The following is a 21,593-nucleotide window of genomic DNA, read 5'->3' on the forward strand; positions in this document are numbered from 1 at the left end:
CATTTTTTTTCTCTTGATATTAAGCTATTTCCTAATACAAGGCTGAGCATGCCCCCCGTCGGGTTAGTTCCTTTTTTTTTTTTTTTATTCTAAACTTTCCTTTCAGAAAATCTTTGATTATTCAAAAAAGAATCAAGTAAAATCCAATGAGATAACAGAACTCATTGAATGATTTGAATTTACTGCTTAATAAAGTTATCCATCTATTTTATAACCTTGACCATGGCATCATCACTGGGTTAATTGGTAACTTACTATGGCATCTCCTGTATTTTTTTTTCTTTACTTTTGTCGTTTGTTTTATTAGGTTATCAAGAAAATTTGTCTGACTACAACAGAAGAAAATGACCACTGGACGAGAGTAGCTTTGAGTTTTACTGCTTTTTTTAATTAATTTTTTTATTTTTTTTAGAAAAGGCATAATGATTGTCCACTAAGTAGAGCTGTGATTTCATCTAACCCTTAATTCTTCTCAGTAACCTACCTACCAATATGTCCAGATGTGTCCCAAGTGTGGTGAATGAGTGTTTCCTGGGTACCAAAGGAAGCATGGGTTCCATCTGGTTTCGCTCCCGAGTTCCACCAGGGGCACACCTGTACATGTTAGCCCACATGGTCTTATATGGGCTGGAAGTGGGCAAAGGTACAGGGTTCCACATCGTCTCCATCTTGGATTTGTGGGCATTTCGAACTGGGTAAACGTGGTGGGTGCCATAAGGGGAGTGTATGAGCGAGGTGGGCATGGGAATTGCCTGGGCTACACACCAGGCACCTTTTTCCAATCAGCAGCTACTTGAAGGCAGTTTCAGCAATGCTGAATGTTTGCATCGCTCTTTTCCATGTGCATTGTAGTTTTTGAGCTCATTTCTCTCGTGTACTAAGTGATGACTTTTGTATGTTCTGTGTTCTTATGGATTTTTTTTTTCTTCTTCTTTTTGCCACCGTAAGTACATGTGACTCTTTTGAATTGTTTGTCTTGTGGTAACGCCTTACGTGTTGTCTAACCTTCTCCACATCCTCGCCTTTTGTTATTTTTCACATTTTTTTTCATGCACCCTTGTTTAAAAAAGTATTTTCCAAATTGGATCAAGTCTTCAGTCACCTGGCGTTGCCGTTGTCCGAGCATGTGACTACACCTGAGCCACCAAAATCAGTGGAGCTCTAAATGGGCAAACACAAATGGGGTCTAAATGGATTGCATATAATTTGTCCTGTGGGAGCGCACACAAGGACTATTCAGATCCCCAGTTCAAGCCCATATAGTCAAATACACACAGAGTGCCTCGGTGGGTCAGACATCAATGCCCATTCGGAACCCACCTAAGACCCAGTTGGAAACCCATACAAGATCATGTGGGCTAACACAGGTGTGCCCCAGGTGGAATCCAGGAGCAAAACCAGATGTAAAACCCATGGCCATGTTGAAACCCACATGTTGGAAATGTTGGCTGGATACCAGTATGTTCAGCTTTTGTTTACATTACATTGCTAAAGTTTTAGAGTTGTTCCATTTGTACAATAACCTATGTCCCATTTGCAGCGAACAACTAAGTGTAAGACGAGAGGTATTTCTAAACATATTCATAAATTGATTACATTTTATTTTAGTTAAGTAATTAACCAAACGTGAATGCTTTTATTTTCCAGAGGTATTTCTGAACTCATTCATAAATTGATTTATTCTTATTTCAGTTAATTAAGCAAAGGTTTCATGTTTTTGTTTACTTTTTTGGGGATGTTTTTGTCCCTTAACTTCTCTCTGTTTCTAAATTTAAATAAATACTGAAAGCCAAAATATCTCCCGGAGAAAAGTCATCTCAACCATTATGCACATCCAATCATTTTTAAATCTGTATTTCAAATCAATATATATTGTAGAAGATGGCAGCGGAATCTGTGTAACAAGCTAGAGAACATTTGTACCAGACCCAGATAGCAAAAGTTATCATAAAATACACATTGAGTTTGGGCAGAGATGGGTTCAATGAATAAAGATAGAGATTGATTGCTTCTCCTTGGGTGCCCGGATGTTGTTTCTGGATTTTCAGCAGCTAGATTTGTTTTATGCTGAATTATTTTACAAGTGTGTACACTGTGTTGGGAATTTCTATTCTGAAAATATCCAGTCTCACAAATTCAGATTCAAAGTCCGATGGAACAGATTTACTTCCATATACCCCTACCCCTTTTTTTTTATTTTTTATTTTTTACCTCAAGTAGGCTACCGTCTCACTCATACATGTTGATGATTTTGAAAAGAAAATCATTTTATCAAAAAGACAAAAATGAGCTCCTTTGAATAAGTCCTCTAAACAGACATTTCAAATTTGAATATCAGGAAGGAAACACTAAAGAACAATAATATTCAGACCCACTATGGTTAAACTTTCTTTTCATCGGTCAACTGTGAACTTGCGTCGTATTATTATTATTATTATTATTATTATTATTGTTATTATTATTATTATTATTATTATTATTGTTATTATTTTTATTATTATCATTATTATCATTATGATTCTTATTATGTATACTCATTATTGAGAGACAACTGATTAATGTATTCTTATTCTTACTTCTGCATACAGTAATCACATCCGGTGTAGCATTGCCGCATTTTCTGATATTTTCAAAAATACTGACATTCTTAAGCAACGGCTCAAATATTGAGTATCCTTTTTAAAAATGTACACCTACATTTACTTCACTGCTTTTATTTTAATTTTTTCCACTTTCATCATGACCTCACTTTTTAAGACCTGTTGTTCACCGCCTCAATCTGTTTTTCAGAATGTATATGCTGTGAAAGATAAGGACCAAGGCTAAGATATGGTCTCTCAGTAAGTTGGAATGTATTGACCTCTGCCTTATATCAAGAGGTGACATAAAGGTGTCTGGCCATCACCTCATGAGATAAAATCTTGGGTTTACAATCATAGACTGACTCATTAAATAATGAAGCCAGTAAAAAAAGATAATGATTCAAACAAATGCTCATTACTATATATTATGATCATTTATAGCTTGGATGCTTTTGGAAGTTTCATAACAGCTTTTTTTGTGTGATTTACATAGACTAGTTGCAAAAAAAAAAGTGAGCAATTTTACGAGTAAACAAAAAAAGCAGTGGGACTCCACGTAGACAGCATACCAGATTTCCATGGGCACAAGGGAGTAACTTGGCAACCATTGTGCTTGTGTGTCGTCTTAGAAATGTTTCAGGTCCCTTACCTAGAATATTAACAGCCTGTTGGATGTTGTTACTTGTCAATGGAGGGAGGAAACTTATCATTGCTAGAAATACCCCCCCAAAAAGTGGACAAGAACACTGAGTTCTGATAATAAGGTATATTTGATTGTATGTTTGAGTTTGATTTACTGCAGGTTATTATAGTGAAAGAATACTGAATACAAATGAACTCCATGTTTATAGAGTAAGTGTCTGCATGCAACCATGTTTTTAATAAGAAACAATAGAAAATGTCAAGTTGCAGTACTTTATTATTTGATTTGTTTGATGTTTTCCGATACTGCAGATTCTTGTGTTCAGACAAGGCTTGTCCTTTCCTTTGCCTCCAGGTAACACCGTATCGCAATGGCGACGGTGGGGGTAAAGGTGAAGTGAAGCGAGTATGTCCCTCCCATAAGTGACAGCGCACCGTTCAGTGACGTCAACTCTTCTCGGAGCAGCAGGTGAGAGAGCATCGCGTCTTGAAAGCGAACGATCGAGTAGCGGTGCGCAGTCATGGGAAAGCTTCAAGAATTTGACATCACTTTCACCAATAACAAGGTGGTATACAGTCCCGGAGAATCTATCGGCGGAACGGTCAAAATACGAATCAGCAACTCGCTGCAGTACAAAGGTAATGTCCAACATGAGAAGGGAGGGAAAGGTTGTGGGCAAAGTTGCCAGCGGAAATGTTGAAGAAGTGTCGTTCGATTTGTGCGTTTAAAATGCCATCAAGTTTTTTTTTTTTTTCTAGGTTGTAGTTGTGCATGTTTGTTTTCTTCGGAGTGGGTCGGTGGTGTTTGGTTAATCAGGACGTGAAAGTCACTTCCTGGACTACATCCTGCTTGTTGTCTTAACATGGCTTACTTTTTTGGTTGTGGAACTTGGACACATCAAATTGAATCGTTTTCTGTCATAAATGTAGAAAAAAGGTGATTTGGGGTCAACGGACAATGATAGGATTCAAATTGAGAAGTGAGGTGGGGAGAGTCTCAGTAGTTGCCCTTGAAATGAACAATGTGCCCATTGTATGGGAATGATCCTTAAGAGGAGGAAACAGCCTACAATTGTGGAGTCATGTAACTCAGACTTAGAATTTTGGGGACAAAATATGAATCCAAAGTTGAGTCCAAATGGCTTTCATGCAAGCAAGAACGTATCGCGCAAGTCCTGATGAACAACAGTCATTAGTGGTGGACTTTTACGTCATCAATGTGGGATCAATTAAATTTCATAGATATGTGTGAATGTGAGTATTAACTGTTGTCTTACTCTGCTTTGAAAATGACTCATCCTGGGTGTAGTCAACTAGATGGCTGGGGGTACTAGCGAAGTGACTGAGCTTCTTCATATTGTCTCGCTTCCTTATAAAATATTGTGTTTTATTAAAGCCTAAATATTTAAGCAGGCCTTTTCAACCCTAGACTAAAATGTAATATTGTCGCAGTTTTTTCAAATTTGGCATTTCCCCTGGGTTGTTGGTGTTCAGACAGATATGTTGTTGTGGATGAAAATAGCCTTAGTCTGTTTTATTTATTTTGGTCTCATTTTCTCTGCCATGGGTCTGTCTGGTAGTGTTCACATTTCAAATTCTTTACTTGACCCCCCTCCCCACACACACACACACACACACACAAAAGCACGGTATGCACCTTTGGTCCCTGATATTTAGCATTGGCTATACAAAAAGACACAAAAAAACATGACATGTAAAAAAAATAAAAAAAAATCTGATCAAAAATCCTGTCTGGTACGTTTATTACATTTATTTTAAGTGAGATGCATTTACGTATGCTATTTGTGGGTTATTAGGACCAATTTAAAATATAAACAGAATCGATGCCACTCCATGGGAATTGACTTGATGTTATAATAACGAGCCCTCCATGACGTTCGGCAGTTAGTGTAACGTGGTTACAACTATTTGGGCAGCATTATGGGCCAGGTGTATCCCACGCCATCGGCCTCAGTCAGCTGTTGCCAAGTGAAGGAAAAGTGCTAAATTCTACAGAAGAACGCTTGGATGGTGTGCGCTGAGCCACAGGGAATGGCCACATTTTTGGGTGTCTACACCCCATCTGCAGTGTTTAATGAGAGACAATGGCCCTAAGTTTCGATTTGGTCTATGGGGTTGATTTTAATTGAAAATATAAATGCATGATTGTGCTTGATAAAGTTTTTTTTCCCCTCTCTACTTAAGAGATCATGTTTTCATCACCCTTTGTTAGCGGGATTACTTTTTGTAATTTGAGTTTCACAAATTGAACTATTGTAGTAAGTGATCGTCTCAACAATATTCTAATTTGAGAGTCACCTGTGATTTATATAGTGAGGAGCCTTCTGACCTGTTCAAGAAGGTATTCTAGTTCAGCACTCCATTTCAGGCTTTCAGAATGAATGTGCTGCAATTGCTGAGCTTGCATTCTGCTTTCAATGCACTTCTTAGGCATGACTGCTAATTGCTCAATCACCAAGACTGCTTGAATCATGCTGAACCAGGAAAACATTTGTATCCCAGGCATTGTGTTAATTTAATGCCTTTAAATTAGTTGCTGGTTTATTGAGTGAGCCTGACTAGTTATTTAAATAGGTTTTATACACTTTTACCAGGCCACTAATGTGCACCGAGATGGGTCAAGTCCTCATAACAAGAAGCTCCGCACATCTTTTCCAGATTCAACATGCTTCACTGGCAGCAGAGTTAGTTGATCAGGACACATGCTGTCCTTTGTGCATTTGTTTGTGAGACACACTCATTATTTTCAGCCAAATTTACTGCCTCACTGTATTATTGATGATAACACCATTAGACAGTATTTGTATTGATTGTCTTCCTTTTCAAAGTTGTTGACGTAGGTTCATAAGATATTAGTTACATACAAGTTGAACGTAGTCATTTGTGATGTTAGATTAGTTGAGTGATCATCGTGATCAAATATTTTGCATGCATACTATCAAATCTCACCTCTGAACTTTTTTGTCATGTTTTCATGTTCTTGCAGCATGTCACAGACTGTAACTTTCCACAAGAGTAGAAGTACAGAGCCTGCCTATCCTTTGTAATGCACATTCATTTGAGCAAGTTCACAACATAAAGGTTCGACTCAAAGCCTTTTGTCAACTCGTGGATGCAATAGACCTAATTTATTACCTCCTATTTGTTTGATAGAAAAATGCTTTGTATAGTTAGAATGGTATTAGCCTTAAGTACCTTTCACTGGTTATATTACAATGTTTTACCATTGTGATGTTCATGTTTTTTTTTTTTTTTTTAATGGTTTTTAATGATCATGTTTTAGCATCAATTTTGATGTCAAACGTGCTAACAATAACACTACTCTGTATCTGTGAGTTGTCAAATTGTTCAATGAAACATTGAAGTGTAATATGTAACAGAATGTGCAGATCAGATACATGGCCACTAGTTGTATTATGATGTAACTTTTTCAGGGATAAACCTCTTATCATTGCATGCAAACATGCAAGGATTTGTTTGTATTTGTGTGTGTGTATTGTGCATCCAGATGTGTGTCTCTAAATCCTCTACAATCCATTCTGACTACATTGCTCAGCAAATAAGAACAAATTAAGGGTGCCTCGCATTCAGGGAGGTTTCCAGTGTGTTTTTGTTTACCTAAAATAGTTTTTGAAAGTCTCTTTGGTAGATTGACCACATTCTTTGAGATAATATCTTCTTTTTTTTGTTTCGGTGATGGCTGTGGAAACTTCTTTTGTTCTGTATTCAAAACACCGTATCAAGTCTTTGATGCAAACCTGTCTGTAGGTCATGAGAAATTAGATAACATGGTGGTCTGCATCTAAGAACGCATGCAAAATGATACAGCAAAGAGGAAATTCATTCCGTCAGTTAATTACAGTTACAATTACTATGAAATAATCGAATCCGATTGCTTGTTTTGTGTTTTTGATCAATTTAGAATTCATCACTTTCTGTAGTAGTAAATGTGCATTTGGATGAGTGTGAGAAAGCAAAAAAAGTGGTCCAAACAAGAAAGAAAAGAAAGCAAAAAGAAAGAAAGCGGGTGGTGCAAAACAAGCACAAAGTTTAACAGGAAACTAAGCCCTGAAGGATAGAATTCCTCCATTGGGTGAATAGTTTTCACGACAAAGAAAAAGAGCTAAACAAGCTCAGGCAGGTCGAGCCTTCCTCACAAAATGTTGCTCATTAAGAGGCCGAAGTTAGTCGAATGGTTGGATTTTTGAAATACTATAAGATTTGACACCATGTGGAAAATAATAGTAGTTTTGATTGTGGTCCCTATCAGCACCAATGAGGTTGTTGTTATATCTTTTGAATTATACACATATTCTAGTCAAGTACTCATCCAGAGGAAAAAAAATAAACTGTTGACGACATCTTCTCTCTGACGGGCAGCAGTGCCAGGATTGTGTCTACTAGCGTACACTCTCATTGAACCATAAAGAGGATTTGGATGAACTCCAATGTGTTGGTAACAAATCCAGCTGGCTGCTGAGTCAGAGCAATGCTCCACACGTAGCATCCTGAGCACTGGTGAGTGACATTTTCCTCGTAAGTTGAACGGCTCATTGTTTGGCCCCTAGTGAACATTCATGTGCTACCGTATTGAACCTCCAGCTGCTCTAAGATCACTCTGTTGAAATCCCAATCAAATGTTATGCATTTTAATCCCGAGTCATAACATCATCACTACAATGATGCTTGTGGGTTTTTTTTTTTTTTTTAACATTGTTGCTTGTTTAGTGACTGACTGAGCCAACCGGTTCCGAGATGTTGTTGTTGATATGCCTTTGCACTAGAAATAAGAACTGAATGGAGAGTTTGGATATTTCAGAAGCTAAAGCGGGGATGGCACTACACCTGGAGAAGGGTTTAAAGATTTGAAGCAAGAATTGGCAACTTCTGCCTCTACATGTCATCTGATGACAGACAGATTCACAGTGTGGGGAATAAAAGAGAGGCAGTGGATTAGTGAGTTTGCAAAGAGTCGAGATGAAGAAGGTGTAGGACTTGACATAGTTTGCATTAACTGTTCAGAGCAATGAGGAGAAGGGAAAAGGAGAGTACAGACAAAAGTCTCAGGAGTGATCTGTGACAGAAGCACATCAGCCAAAGTGAAAAGAAAGGTTTCTACGACCTTAGTGAGACTAGCCATGTCTGGTTTGGGCTTCAGAGACTATAGTAATGAACAAACACAGGAGACTAAATTTGAGATGACACAGTTGAAGATGTTGAGATTGTCATTTATTTCAATGTTGTCTCCAGTGGTGAAACACTGATTTTATAGTATCTCTCCTTTCTTTGTGTGACTATTCAAACAAATGTGACATCCTTTGTCATGGTCCATCTGGCTCCATGACTCTGTCAAGACACTGCCCATTATTTATCTCTAGACAGACAGTCTCAGTTGAAATCCCCCAAGACACGTAAATACGTATATTGGGGTTTTTTCAGATGTGAATGGCTTTAGGAGGATGCATTTAGAACAAAGACAGTTGTTTCTCAGATTAGTTTACTCTATCTTTATTTATTTGTATTTAATTTTCCATTTATTATTCAAAACGTTTATTTTTGGGCAATCGTTTCAAGGCTCAACTCTCGCTCCTTCATGAAATTGTGCCAACAATCTGGCAATGCCATCTGCCTCCTCGTGTGTGTGCGTCTTTTTTTGAGCGAGACTGGTGGAATTCAAAGGTGCGACGGAAAGCTTGGTCAAATGCTCTCTTTTTTTTATTGCATTTTTCAAATAATGCTAGTTTATGTTTTGCACATGTCAAATGTGTTGAACCAGAATGGATACACTATAATCGGATGCACACAATAAAACATTTCTATTGTAGAATACAATTTTATTGGCATGCCTATTAAAAGACGTTATTAAATGATATATATATATATATATATATATATATATATATATATATATATATATATATGTATGTATGTATATATAGTCACTCTTTTTTTTTTTTTTATTATTTTCTTTTATAACTCAGGCTCAAATTTGGGATTGACTGTGGGTGTGTGCACGTGTATGTATTTGTATATTTTATCAGATGGCTTTCTTATCCTCATGAGTAAAGAAGGTCAATGAGAGGTGACACAGAGGGGCTGTGATCACACTGCAGATGTACTTCAAATGATGTTATGGTCTTTATTTGTGTCACATACATTTTTAGCCACCGATTGTGATTGGTTGATTAGCATACATGTCAATCAATGCCTCTCGATCTTTGCAGCTTTCATCCAACCAGAGGCCAAAAATAATTGACATTAATCGGTGATTAAAATAATCCTAAATGGGAAGATTTAAAATTGAAAAATGTTCACCTAAACCATGTGATTGTTATCGGCATCAGTATCTGCTTATCTCTCTCGCCTTTAAATTTCAATCAAAAGGGAAATTGATTCAATAGTATTGTTGAATGTTGCAAAGCATCCGTTAGACTGAAAAAGAGCCGGTCACTTTTCCTATCTTCGTCTCAAGTGTGTAAAGTATAAATTCAATCACAATCACGTCATTGTTTTTCTTTCTTTACACAGCCATCAAGGTGAACTGTCAAGGCTCATGTGGGATCTCCAATAAAGTGAACGACACATCGTGGAGTATTGCGGAGCAGTACTTCAACAGCACTTTATCTGTCGCTGACAAAGGTAATTCGAGCCTCGTTTTTATTTTTATTTGATTTATTTTATTTTTACAATTTCATTTTATATATTTTATTTCATTTTTACAACAATCTGTCTAACAACTGCTTATGTTTAGAGGTTGTTTGGCTAAGTAACTGACTATTATTCCTGAAATTGTAAAAGTATGAATGTAGTACATCTTATTCCAAAACACTGGTATGTAAAATTATGTGTAAATTATTTGATCAATTATGTATACATTATTGTAGTAGTGTAGTTTTAGTTGTAAGTGTTAAAAAAAAAAAAAAGGATTAAAATCCATGAGAATGGAAGCAAAAATACAATACAATCAACCCCTCAGCGCACGTTTTACAGAGCAGGGCATAAATAATGCATGACACAGCCTCTCTGTCCTTCCCTTTATCGCTGCAGTTTTTCCGTATCTCAATCTCTTTCAAAATTGGCCTGCTCCGCCCCAAGGACTAAGCAGCATAAGCGGTGGGAAACAAGTGAGGTAAATAACTAGCACAAAGATAGATGCCAATGGGTTGTACGCTTAAGCAAAAACAATAAAAGTGGACAACATATGACTAATGTGATGCCTGGAAGAGTGACGATAACATGAACGTGTCAGTTTCAACTCTTCATTTTGTCACTATTATCAGCTAATAACCAACAGAAAACTAAGATATTTTACCTCCTGCTGCTGCTGCTGCATCTCCTGCTGCCCCTGCTGCATCTTGCTGTAGCAAGATGATAAGAAATAATGAAACAGGATAATAAGTTAACCTTTCTATAGCCTCATGTTATTTTTCAGTCACTAAAATTGAGTCAATTAAAAAAAAAAAAATCACAATTTTATTATACACTATACATGAATGGAATTCTGTCATTGAGAATTTGATCTCTTAATTTCCCAATAATCCACATCTTCATCATTTATGACACGATTCGCCAGCGAATTAAATGAAAACTGCCAGTCATGTGTTTGTGATCACACACCACAAGACTCATAAAAAAAAGCTCCCGAAAGTACGAATAATAACGAGTTCAAATATGGACCAATCAATTTGAATGTACTGTACAGTGAGATCATGTGTTTTGTATATAGGCATAGATAAATTTAAACTTCTTTTTCTTTCTTCATATCATCCTGGTGCATTGGCTTAGTTAACATGACACACACAGTAACCCCCCCCCCCCCCCCCTCTCCCATCTCATGAAACAGGCCACTTAGAAAGAGTGGCATGTCGTGAGGAGAGATATATTCGGCTCTGACTTAAATGAGCTGTCACCGCTACAAGACTATGAATTATCTTCATCGGCCCATTATCTTAATTGTGGTGGAAACTCCTGCAGATGCTCTTGCCAATTCAGTTAAACATGCAACTGTTGCAAATGGCATGCTGTGCACGTTTATTGTTTCAAGACAATGCAAAAGGTTGGTGCATACCCACAATTAGTGAATGAGGCCCATTGATTTTGTGAGTACAAATGCAAACGTTTTAAAAAGTTTTTTTTTTTTAAATGGAAACCTTATTGCTATGGAGTAAACAATATAGGTCATATTCGTTAAATAATAACAGAACACTGTTGTGTTAATGGTGATATTGTTTTGATGCTGTTGTCTCTCCGTACAGTGAGATAAAAAAAACATACACGGCTATAAGCATTGCTTCAAAAAATCAGGCAGGTATAAGGCATCGTCATAGTTTTGTCGTCATTAAATTCCAAGACATCATCATTCTATAATCCATAAGGGCAGGTGCTTAAAAGGATGCTGACCCAAAGTTGTACTGGTGCAGAAGAATGCACTCAATCTCTGGGTCGATTGCTGCTTTTTTTTTCTCTTTCTATTATTGATTAACTTTGCTGGGAAATGCTTTACCAGCTACGTGTTTTAGCCATTACTAATTGGACTATTAATCACCCTTGTTAGCTAGTTTCAGTTGTCGGTCCCCTTCAAACAATATATCAGTTCATGTGTCTTTTGAGCAATATAATCTCTATCAGTGAAATTCAATTCCACTGGGAAAATAAGACACCACCTTGATATCCAATGTTTGCATGTGGCTACAGAAAAAAAACGAGAAAAAAAAACGAGGGCTCGTGCTTATCTCTGCATCAGCAAATAGTTTTCTCTTTTGTGTGTTTTATTTCAGTTGTGTTTACACTGTATTGTAAGTGATACATTCTTTTGTTTTCACAGGAACTCTGACAGCAGGCGAACACAATTTCCCTTTCCGGTTTCTCATCCCAGGTGTGAACTTTCTTTCCATAAGCTGTTTGACTTTATTGGTGTTCAGGACACACCTTTGTTTTTGCTTAAAATGCTGCATGGATTTTTACTCGAAATCCAGAACATCTAATCACTTGGTAGAGCATGGCACAAAGCAAATTCCCACAGAACTGTGATTGTAAGCGGTGGGGTGATTCTTGATTCCTTCCTTCAGAAACGTGGAATGAATTTCTCAAATACATCAACATGTGCCTTCTAAACGGCTCTTTAGTATCACTGTGTGAGTAACCTTGAGATCAGTGCAATATACTTACTAAGAGTGAAGTTTGCTATCTCACACACGCATACTTCGTGTGGGCTGAAGCACAAGGGGTTCTGTTTATTTTTAGTCCCTCTCCTGGTGTGCAGTCGCGGATTAATTGGCCGTCATGCCCCCTTGCTTTTCCTCGCCCCCTCTCATGCTCTTTGACTGAAAGACTTTGCATAAGAAGAGCAAGTGGTAAATGTTAAGGTGAGGAAAAATATTGCCCTCAAAATCTCCTTTTATGAGTGCCGGGTATTTTTTTAAATGAACATTGAGGCATGAGGTGGACCCTCCAAAGTGAAACACAGACACCGGTTATCATTTCTTATTTTAATATTGTACTTCCTCCGGGACAAAGATTATGCATGGAGAGGGGAAGTGTAAAAATGGAGCAGTGACACATAATTGTTCCTCTTTAGTGTTTGTTGAATCGCCTTTGTGAACATACTATACTGCATGTATGACGTTGACTATATGCGAGTAATGACATTAAATCAAGCCTCTTTGGCAAATCAATACATTTGAAAGGTAAGTTATTCCGGTTATTTATGAAAGTAAATACTTTGATTTTTTTTTTACACTTGCAGCACATCCATCTCATGTCACACAATGCGGTCAAGACAAAACATATCCAGTGCAATATTTAAGACATAGGACGAAAAATTCCCTTTTTTCTGGCTATCCATCAGCAGCAGCACCGACCTCTTTTGAAGGACCATTTGGAAAGATTACTTACCGTGTGAAAGCTGCCATTGACACGCCTCGCTTTGCCAAGGACTACAAAGCCCAGAGGCCCTTCTACCTTCTCAACCTGCTCAACCTTAATGAGGTCCCGGATATTGATGTAAGTGCAGATCTTATTAACAGAACAAACATTAACCTTTAGCTGTGATTCAAGCTTATTTGATTTCACGTCTGAGGAAGATCTCAGTGCAGCAAAGTGACACATTGTTCGCTTGCAAATGCTTCATTCAATTTGCTTCTCTGTCTTTTCAGCATTTTAACTACGCTGTCACCACAAAGAAATTTAACTACCTTCTGGTGAAGTCCGGGACCCTTATGCTGAAAGCTCACAGTGACTTCAGGGGCTATATCCCTGGTCAGCTGATCAAGTTAGCCACTGAGATCCACAACAAGTCTGGCAAAGACACAGGATGTGTACTGGCAAGTCTCATTCAGGTAAAGCCTAAAACCCTGAGCAATCGGAGGAAATGAAAATTATTTATGAAGAAACATCACACTTTTATCATAATGGGAATACCCAAACAATGGAATTAGTGTCAGGTAAAATAGTAGTTGGCCAATTGTGATTTTTTTTTTTGGCTCATTTTTAAAAGGAACGTTAAACCCTGCAATTGCTGGATAGATGTGTGAAAGGATTTGTACTAGTAAGACTGGCTGAGCTAGTGGTCCCTTGGACCCCTACCCCAATCCAGAACTATGCTGGTGCCAGACCAGACAATTGACTTTTTAGCTTTTCTGTGAATATTTCCCCACATTTCCTCCTGCCCCTCGCAATATGATGAATGTTTATCAGTGTTTTCTAAAGAATTTGGGGGTTTGTAAAAAAAAAAAAAAAAAATACATGTTTTGCAGACCCCTGAGATACACCTCAAGGAAAGAAAATTCTAGTTCCACCAGTGATTACTGACACGTCTTTATGTTTGCATGTTTTTTTGCACGTTTTTTTTTTTTTTCTTACTACCAGAAAGTGACTTACAAGACAAAGCGGCATATATTTGACCTCCGAACCATCGCAGAGGTGGAGGGAGCCGGAGTTAAGGCAGGGAAACACGCAGAGTGGAGAGAACAGATCATTGTCCCACCTCTTCCTCAGTCTTCGTTAACAGGCTGCAGCCTCATAGATATCGACTATTTCATTCAGGTCTGTGGGACTGCTTGTTCATGCTTGGCACAATTGTGCGAGTATATTTACATTTCCCATTGGGGTTTTACAAATGAGACTCATAAAAGGTGTTATTTCATTTGTCGCATTCTAAATTTTCCCAAGTGCTATTTAACTCATGTTAAAAACTGACCCATTTGCAGATTTCATTTGATTAAGAAAGTCATTAAAAAACGAGTGCGTGATGAAGTGTGCTGTCCCTTTTGACATTTTTTTGCATCATTTAGTTGTCCAAAATCTTAATCAATCAAATCCAGCACTTTCTGCCGACTGAAATGATTTCATAAGCAAATGAATATGAAGCCACAATGTATTGTAGTTTGAAATTGTCATATGTGTCATTGACTTCCCCAAAGTACTGGTATATCTTTTTTATTTTGTTTGTCTGAAGAAAAATCTCATAGATACAATAATTGTTTCTGGTTACAGGTCGCACTAAAATCTCCAGAGGCAGTTGTCAACCTGCCCATCTACATTGGGAACATTGCCCTGAACTTGTCTCCTGCAAGGACTGTACCTTCTTGTCTAGATCATGGCGATGTGGCACGCTCACCCAATGCAGCAGGACTGACGCCCAGTGCCCCTCCGGTTGAGGGCGACGACGAGCTGTGTGCAGGTGTTGATGCCAGCGAAGCGATTCCCACCAAGAGTCATTCTCAGCAACGTGAGGCTGTCAACATGTCACCGAGCGCCTTTAGCCATGCACCCAGTACAGCGCTGCTACCTAGCCACAGACAGCCCGACGCTTCTGCCCCCTTGTTCTGTGTTTCAACTGGGGCCACCATACCTTTCTTTACTGATGAAGACCCCACACCTGTCCCCACTTCCTGTGCTCTCATCTTGCCTCCAGAATATAGCAGTTGGGACTATCCTCATGGTAAGCTCATGGTAATACATGCTGGGAAATATCACATTAGTGTCACAGAAAGTCCTTAATACATTTATTTTCTCAATCTCGAGAGTTCATTCGGCTCGACTGTGAATATACAAAAAACATGTTTAAATGCCCCTTTTTAAGCCATATGTAAGAAGTCATTTAAAAACATTTTCCACCATTATCGTGACCAATAACCTGTACAATGTCAAAAATGTCAGAAAAAGCCTACACAAAAGGCCTTATTTGTGGGTAACTTAACATAAGTTGAAATGCAACTGATTAATTAGTAACTTTATTTTCATATTGCACTCTTTGCTATTCAAGTGTGATATATTTTTTTCATAGCAAATATGCAGTGTTTTCTTTTCCCCTCTTAAAGCTAAATCCTGGTACTTTCAAGAATTTCAAATGTCCTATTCATTTCCATTTTTATTGTGTCATTTTTTTTCCAAGTTCTCGGACTGACTCGTGCAAATAATGCAATAGGATCTCCTATCTGGTTTGAATCTGTGTCTCAGAGCCTGTGCCCATTTATGAAGAAAGCTGCAGTTGCACTAATTCAGTTTAAAAATATATAGACAATACAAGAAGTGGTTGATGAAGCAACTTCTCTGAATGACTCGTGAAAGTAACGCAATGTGACTTCTTCTGTTCATATCCGTCTGCCACAGAGCCTCCACCCACTTATGAAGAAAGTTGCAGTAGCACCAACTTCAGTTTAAACGGTGGACAATAGAAGCTGATGAAAAAGCAGCGCCCACAGCTCCGGATCATGGAAATACCCTCATGAAAAAACAGGACCAACTCCATAACGCCAAAGATGAACATGTCCTCGACAAGTACAAAGAGTTCATGTCTTGTGAAAATAAGAATTGGATTTTGATCACACATGCTGTGATAGACAGAGCACTGTGCTTAAATTAAGATTGAAAAGTGACTGTACTTTATCTGCGATAATGAAAAGCGATGTGAACCCAATTAAATTGGATTTTTCTGTGCTCTAACTGGCACATAGTAGCCAAACAGCAGGTCAGAGTATTCTGAGGTAACCTGGACAGACTGATACCTGGGACGAGAGTCCTGTCATGGGTCTTACCTGCCCACATGGGTAATAAAATAATGGAGAAATTGGAATCACGATAAGTGACTTGACCCGAAGGGATGTTTTGTGACTGGACCACATAATACATAGGTATTGACCATTATCAACACTATACGAGAGAGACCAGATCCAAAGGCTGCTTCGGCTGGCTGCCTTGGGAGAAATTAATTCCCTTGCAGAGAATATGTCCTGTTATCGGACAATTGTGAAGATGATCACACCGAGCACAACATCAACTTGACCAATAGTTTGACCTCCTGCAAGTTGTACAGCAGACTTAGACGCAGTGGAGGCTTTGGATGCGGATCACGTAAGAAGAGACCTGCCCTCATCAGCAGTGGTTGAGTCTGAAAATGAGCTCCAAGGCAGAAAGGCCAGGTGTGGATGTAATTTAACCTGAAGCCACAAAAGGCTTTGAACACTGCTTCTTTTTCTGGTAAATGCTGTGTGCCTTGGGTGCGGTGCTGTGACAGTATGTTGCACTGGGCCCACTTTTACTAGCCATGCTTTGTCTTTATTCTGAGGTGATTTGCCAGTTCATTTTCCCTTCTTTTCCTCAAAATTGAAGTTCATTTATTCTGTCATCACTTTTAACTGCATGGCACGCAGTCATCTCATTTCTGTCATGACACTGGTTTGAATTACATGTAACATGTTTGAGATGAACATTGGCTGAGATATGCACACCTGCTAATCTGAATGTATCTAGTGTATTATTCTCTTGGTTGAATAATAATTTCTTCCTGTGAACCAAGACACAAATCGTAGCACTATTTTATGACTGTAGCAGTTGCCATATGGTTTTCAACTATGGCACACCCAGACACAAAGTTGTTTTACTGTAATTAAAATGGCAATAATACCTTTCTGCATTTTACTGAATGTTTGCCTTCTACTTTTCTGGGTCTTGTCATTCACTGTTGGAGCATTTAATGGAGTTATTCCCTCTCTGTCAGGGTGTAGGTCAGAGTCTACTTGTGCCACTTAATGTGGACTATTCCTACACACTTTATGCATATAAATGTTTTGTTTTTTTCATGTCAAGCAGAAACAACAGGCCCTTACACTTGCTAGAATTGCATTAGGAATGCAACTCTCATCATTGCCAAGACAAATTTGTTCGACTGAAAGGATTTTGCATTGTGTGCAACATCCTCGGTTTGCCCTTTTTAGACCAAAGAGTATGATAGTGAAATGATTAGCTACTTTTTTGTGCAGTTTTTACATTCATCCTTTTGTACATATTGACAATCTATTTTTTTTTCTTCATCTCTCTCTATACTTGTAATTGGTTTACAGGTGCAGTACACAGTGTAATATAACAAATGTGTACAATAGAACAATAAATTCATCTGACTTGTTTGGTCGTTTGAGAATAATGTCAGATTTTAAGTGTTTCCAAAACACTGGATTTTTTTTTTCTAAAATGAAATCATATTGTTATTAAACTGCATATTTAAACTACTGCAATTAAAAGTAACCTAAATATAATCAGCTCATTCGACTAAGAATTCCGAGAGGGTATATTGTTATTGTAATTTAGAAATTGCAATTCAAATCAGCCTATTCCATTCCTGTTTGTTGTGCACTTGGGTACAAACCAATTTAGAAGTCCAGCACTTGTATAATTGCGGTCTGAACGGCTTCAGGTCCATTTATTCAATTAGGTTTTATGTAGCACTCATTAGTACTTTAAATTGCATATAATTTAATGCTAAATATCAGTGAATGCATGTGTATGAAGCCTGGCTAAACGATTAACCATAGTCTCACAAACTGAGTACTGGCGTACGCCTGACCTCCTGTGGAAGAGTTTCGTCATAACAGAATATTACGCATTAATGAAATAAGAACAGAGACTGGCTTTTCCCCCCCCCCCAAAACCTTTTATGGCATCTTTTTTAACACAAGTCTGAGTGATCAATTAAAACTAAATGGACATAGTCTTGATGTGAATGCGCATGCGGAGAGTCCACTTAAACAGAATATTAGAATATTACGCATCAATGAAATAAGAACAGAGACTGACATGTTTTTTTTTTTTTTAATAACCTTTATGGCATCTTTTTAACACAAGTAAAGTCTGGGTGATAAAATAAAAACTAAATGGACGTATAGTCTAGATGTGAATGCGCATGCGTAGAGTCCACATAAACCGGAAATGTCTCTAAGGCCGTCTCACTGCAAAAACTCCATTACCCGTCAGCCTCTTGTTTATTGTTTAACGTCACGCGGTACAGTGGGTGGATTTTGTTCGTCTGTCCTAGTCAAAGAGTGCAACAAAAATGTATTTGAAGAGTCAAAAGCCAGAAAAAGGCGCCCGCTCGTAATGGGTAAACGAAGTTAATTACTAAACAGCAACTGACGCGTTCCTTCGCTCAGCAAGTTCAACATGATGACCGTGAGTTTTGTGATAGAACATTTTTTTAATCCAACTACTCAGATCACCGCGTGTGCGTTTGGAATGAATATGACTTGTTCGCTCTTGCCTGTGTTTGACAATCGAATGTCGATGAAGCCAGCACTATAAGCATACAAGTGAAAAGATTTGTTATATTAATTATAAGAAACCAGAAAATCACAAGTTATATAGCATTCAAAGTAATGAAAAAAAGACAGGAGTTGGAGTGGGATCCATTTTCAGTATTGGAGTTTCATGACTCTGACCAGCCCACCTAAATGCGCAATGTTTATTGAAAATGTGATTAGGGTTAGGGTTATACAAATATATTTGACTTGCCTTGATATTTTTATCCTTATAGTAGATCAGTGGATTTTACCATATTCCAACATTACCAACATCTACATTCATATTGTATTTGATCAGAAATAAAAATTGTAACTATTTCAATACTTTATAAATCGTCTCGGATTTTAATTTAAAATGCACGTAAGATAGCCTTGCAAACAAATCGAGGCCCAAGATTCCCAATGTAAACAATTTTATCTTTCAATGTATCTACAAAGGATTTTGTAGCATTTTTTTTTTTTTTTTTTTTACAAAGAAATATTCTACCAAATATTTCTTCACTTTTTTGCTGTTTATACAGTGAATTATTGTCTGGAGATGGGTGTGTATTTACTCTTTATTACCTCAAGATTTATTTTGCTGCTAATTTGTTAACTTGAGCTGCTGGAGGCTACTGAGGTGCTTTTGTGTAAACATGCTAATCCTGTACTTCCTGTATTTGACAACTGTCTTTCCTTTTGCTCTTTAGTTGGGAAAAAGAATGTCATATGAATATACACTATGTTAAAATACATCATGTTTAAAGCTGTTTAAATCTTTCAAAATGTGACAGGATCTTACAGATCCTAAAATGGAGAACTGCAAATATTTTCTTCAATTGCTTAACTCAACATTATTGTGCTTAGGTTTGCTTATCAGTATGCAAAGTATCCTAAATAATAGCTATGGCATGCAATGTAACTTCATTCATTATTACTTGATTGTCACTCCTCGTTTGCTCATGAGAGTCTAAGTTTGGCATGTAGCATTTATATCTTAGCTGACATTGGCAGATGGAAATTTCACACAGCTTGGATGTAGGGGTGGGAATGTGGTTGAGATAAAGTTCACACACACCAAGTAGCATCACTTTGCCCCAAATCAATTGATCACGTCTGCAATTTATTAATTCCAAGCAGAAGCGTGTCTAACCCGATTTGTTTAGAGTGCTGAAGCACCACTAAGTAAATCCATGCAAGCCCTAATTTGAGAAAACTCAAGACTGTGTGTCTTTTTTTAACAAGCTGTTAAAACCATACAGTACACAACAAAAATATTGTATCCCGTTTTGCCTCAAAAATGGTTTGTTTTTTATGTAATGTGAATTTAATTTCAACGTTGGCAGTGATGGAATTCCTGGCATGGATGCATTTAAATGCTAAATAGTATGTGCTAATCTTCTTCATATGCTATCTTTTTTTTTTTTTCAGATGACATTTCAGGTGTCAAGTAACGTGACACTGCTGTTTGACTTCTGGCAGGTGAACGGCCCTGGAGGTATCCATACATTTATTCTCTTCAGACAGACATGTAAAATCCTTTAGTCAGTGTTTGTTTGTATGTACGGATGTTCATAAGGCGGGTGTTAAGAAACTCTTTAAAAAAAAAAAAAAAAAAAAAAAAAAATATATATATATATATATATATATTTTTTTTTTTTTTTAAAGTAGATGTGAATACTTTAATATTGTAAAGTATATATATATATATTTTATATTTATTCTATATATATATATATATATATATATATATATATATATATATATATATATATATATATCATGTTTATCATTTTAGCTTATTATTTTTCTGATTTGAATATGTCATTTGTATCATATGTAACATTCTGAGTGTGTAAAAATCTTTGTGTGTGTATTCCCCCCTCAGGCATGTTTTTGTCAGTGATAGTGGTCATGCTACTGACGGTCTTGTACGAGCTGCTCAAAGTGTGGCGGGTGTGGCTTAGCAGGAGCACGCTGTTGGCTCAATATTCCACTCCATTTTCCAGCAGTCTTGTGGTGGAAAACAGCTCCTCTGAAGCTTCATTGACTCCCAGAGAATCAAACCCTATCTTTCCGAGAAACAGGAGCAAGTACGTAGGTTTAGATTCTCCTCCATGTCTTTGTGTTTGACAGGTCATCATTTTTTTTTCAAAATGCATCAGAGAAGTTCCCAAATTCATATGAATAAATAAATGTGTTATTTATATCCTGGTCCTCAGCTGGTTGCTACATGGAATCCAGACATTGCTTCACTTGCTGCAGGTGACTTTGGGCTACATGCTGATGTTGTGCGTCATGTCCTTCAACACTTGGATCTTTCTCGGCGTCATTGTGGGTTCCACTCTGGGTTATTTCATCTCATTCCCTCTGCTGGATCGTTATTGATGGACAGTACAGCCCAGGGTGTGTTCTTCTCATAATTAGAAGGATCATGGTTTGCATTAAAATGTGGAAACCCTCCTTATGAGCTCTCTTGATGCTTGGGCCGTGTTAGTATTTCCTACATGATTTGGGTTATTCTGTGTTACAATATTGTCGCGTTAAAGTTTTGAGGATTACTTGTGTTTAAGTGATGATCACTCTAATAACAGTAGGGATTCAAAGAAAGGGAAAATATTGTGCTCAACAATGACTTTGTTATCAGTCACTCTGTAGATTAATGTTAACGATTATTTAGAGACATCTGACTAAAATGAAAATTTGTTAATTTCATTGTGCACCAGTCTGAACACTAGTTTGATTAAAATAAAGTGAAAACAGTTACAAAATTACAAATTGCCTCCATAGAAGTAAT

At 37.5% G+C, this 21,593-nt stretch overlaps 2 protein-coding genes across 4 annotated transcripts; both read left to right on the plus strand.

Moving 5' to 3' along the window:
- Positions 1 to 808: 808 nt before the first annotated feature.
- arrdc1b (arrestin domain containing 1b) lies at positions 809 to 17,646 on the plus strand. Of its 3 annotated transcripts, none has more exons than XM_085927046.1 (10): positions 809 to 943; positions 2,791 to 2,840; positions 3,580 to 3,863; positions 9,774 to 9,884; positions 12,070 to 12,120; positions 13,093 to 13,247; positions 13,400 to 13,582; positions 14,112 to 14,288; positions 14,739 to 15,186; positions 15,858 to 17,646. In XM_085927046.1, the coding sequence occupies exons 3-10, from the start codon at positions 3,746 to 3,748 to the stop codon at positions 15,920 to 15,922; spliced, it is 1,308 nt and encodes a 435-aa protein (XP_085783172.1). In that variant the 5' UTR covers positions 809 to 943; positions 2,791 to 2,840; positions 3,580 to 3,745; the 3' UTR covers positions 15,923 to 17,646. The 3 variants fall into 3 exon arrangements, with proteins under 3 accessions (XP_085783172.1, XP_085783174.1, XP_085783173.1); XM_085927048.1 differs by having other exon boundaries at positions 13,096 to 13,247; XM_085927047.1 differs by lacking the exon at positions 2,791 to 2,840 and having other exon boundaries at positions 837 to 943.
- Positions 17,647 to 18,482: 836 nt separating this feature from the next.
- On the plus strand, positions 18,483 to 21,567 carry slc31a2 (solute carrier family 31 member 2). The gene is made up of 4 exons (XM_085926427.1): positions 18,483 to 18,689; positions 20,228 to 20,294; positions 20,685 to 20,889; positions 21,019 to 21,567. Exons 1-4 carry the CDS (start codon positions 18,681 to 18,683, stop codon positions 21,182 to 21,184), a joined length of 447 nt encoding a protein of 148 aa, XP_085782553.1. The 5' UTR covers positions 18,483 to 18,680; the 3' UTR covers positions 21,185 to 21,567.
- The last annotated feature ends 26 nt before the right edge of the window (positions 21,568 to 21,593 follow it).

The sequence above is a fragment of the Syngnathus leptorhynchus genome, chromosome 12 (assembly GCF_054491065.1).
Source record: "Syngnathus leptorhynchus isolate UIUO chromosome 12, UIUO_Slep, whole genome shotgun sequence".
In the NCBI taxonomy this organism is placed as follows: domain Eukaryota; kingdom Metazoa; phylum Chordata; class Actinopteri; order Syngnathiformes; family Syngnathidae; genus Syngnathus; species Syngnathus leptorhynchus.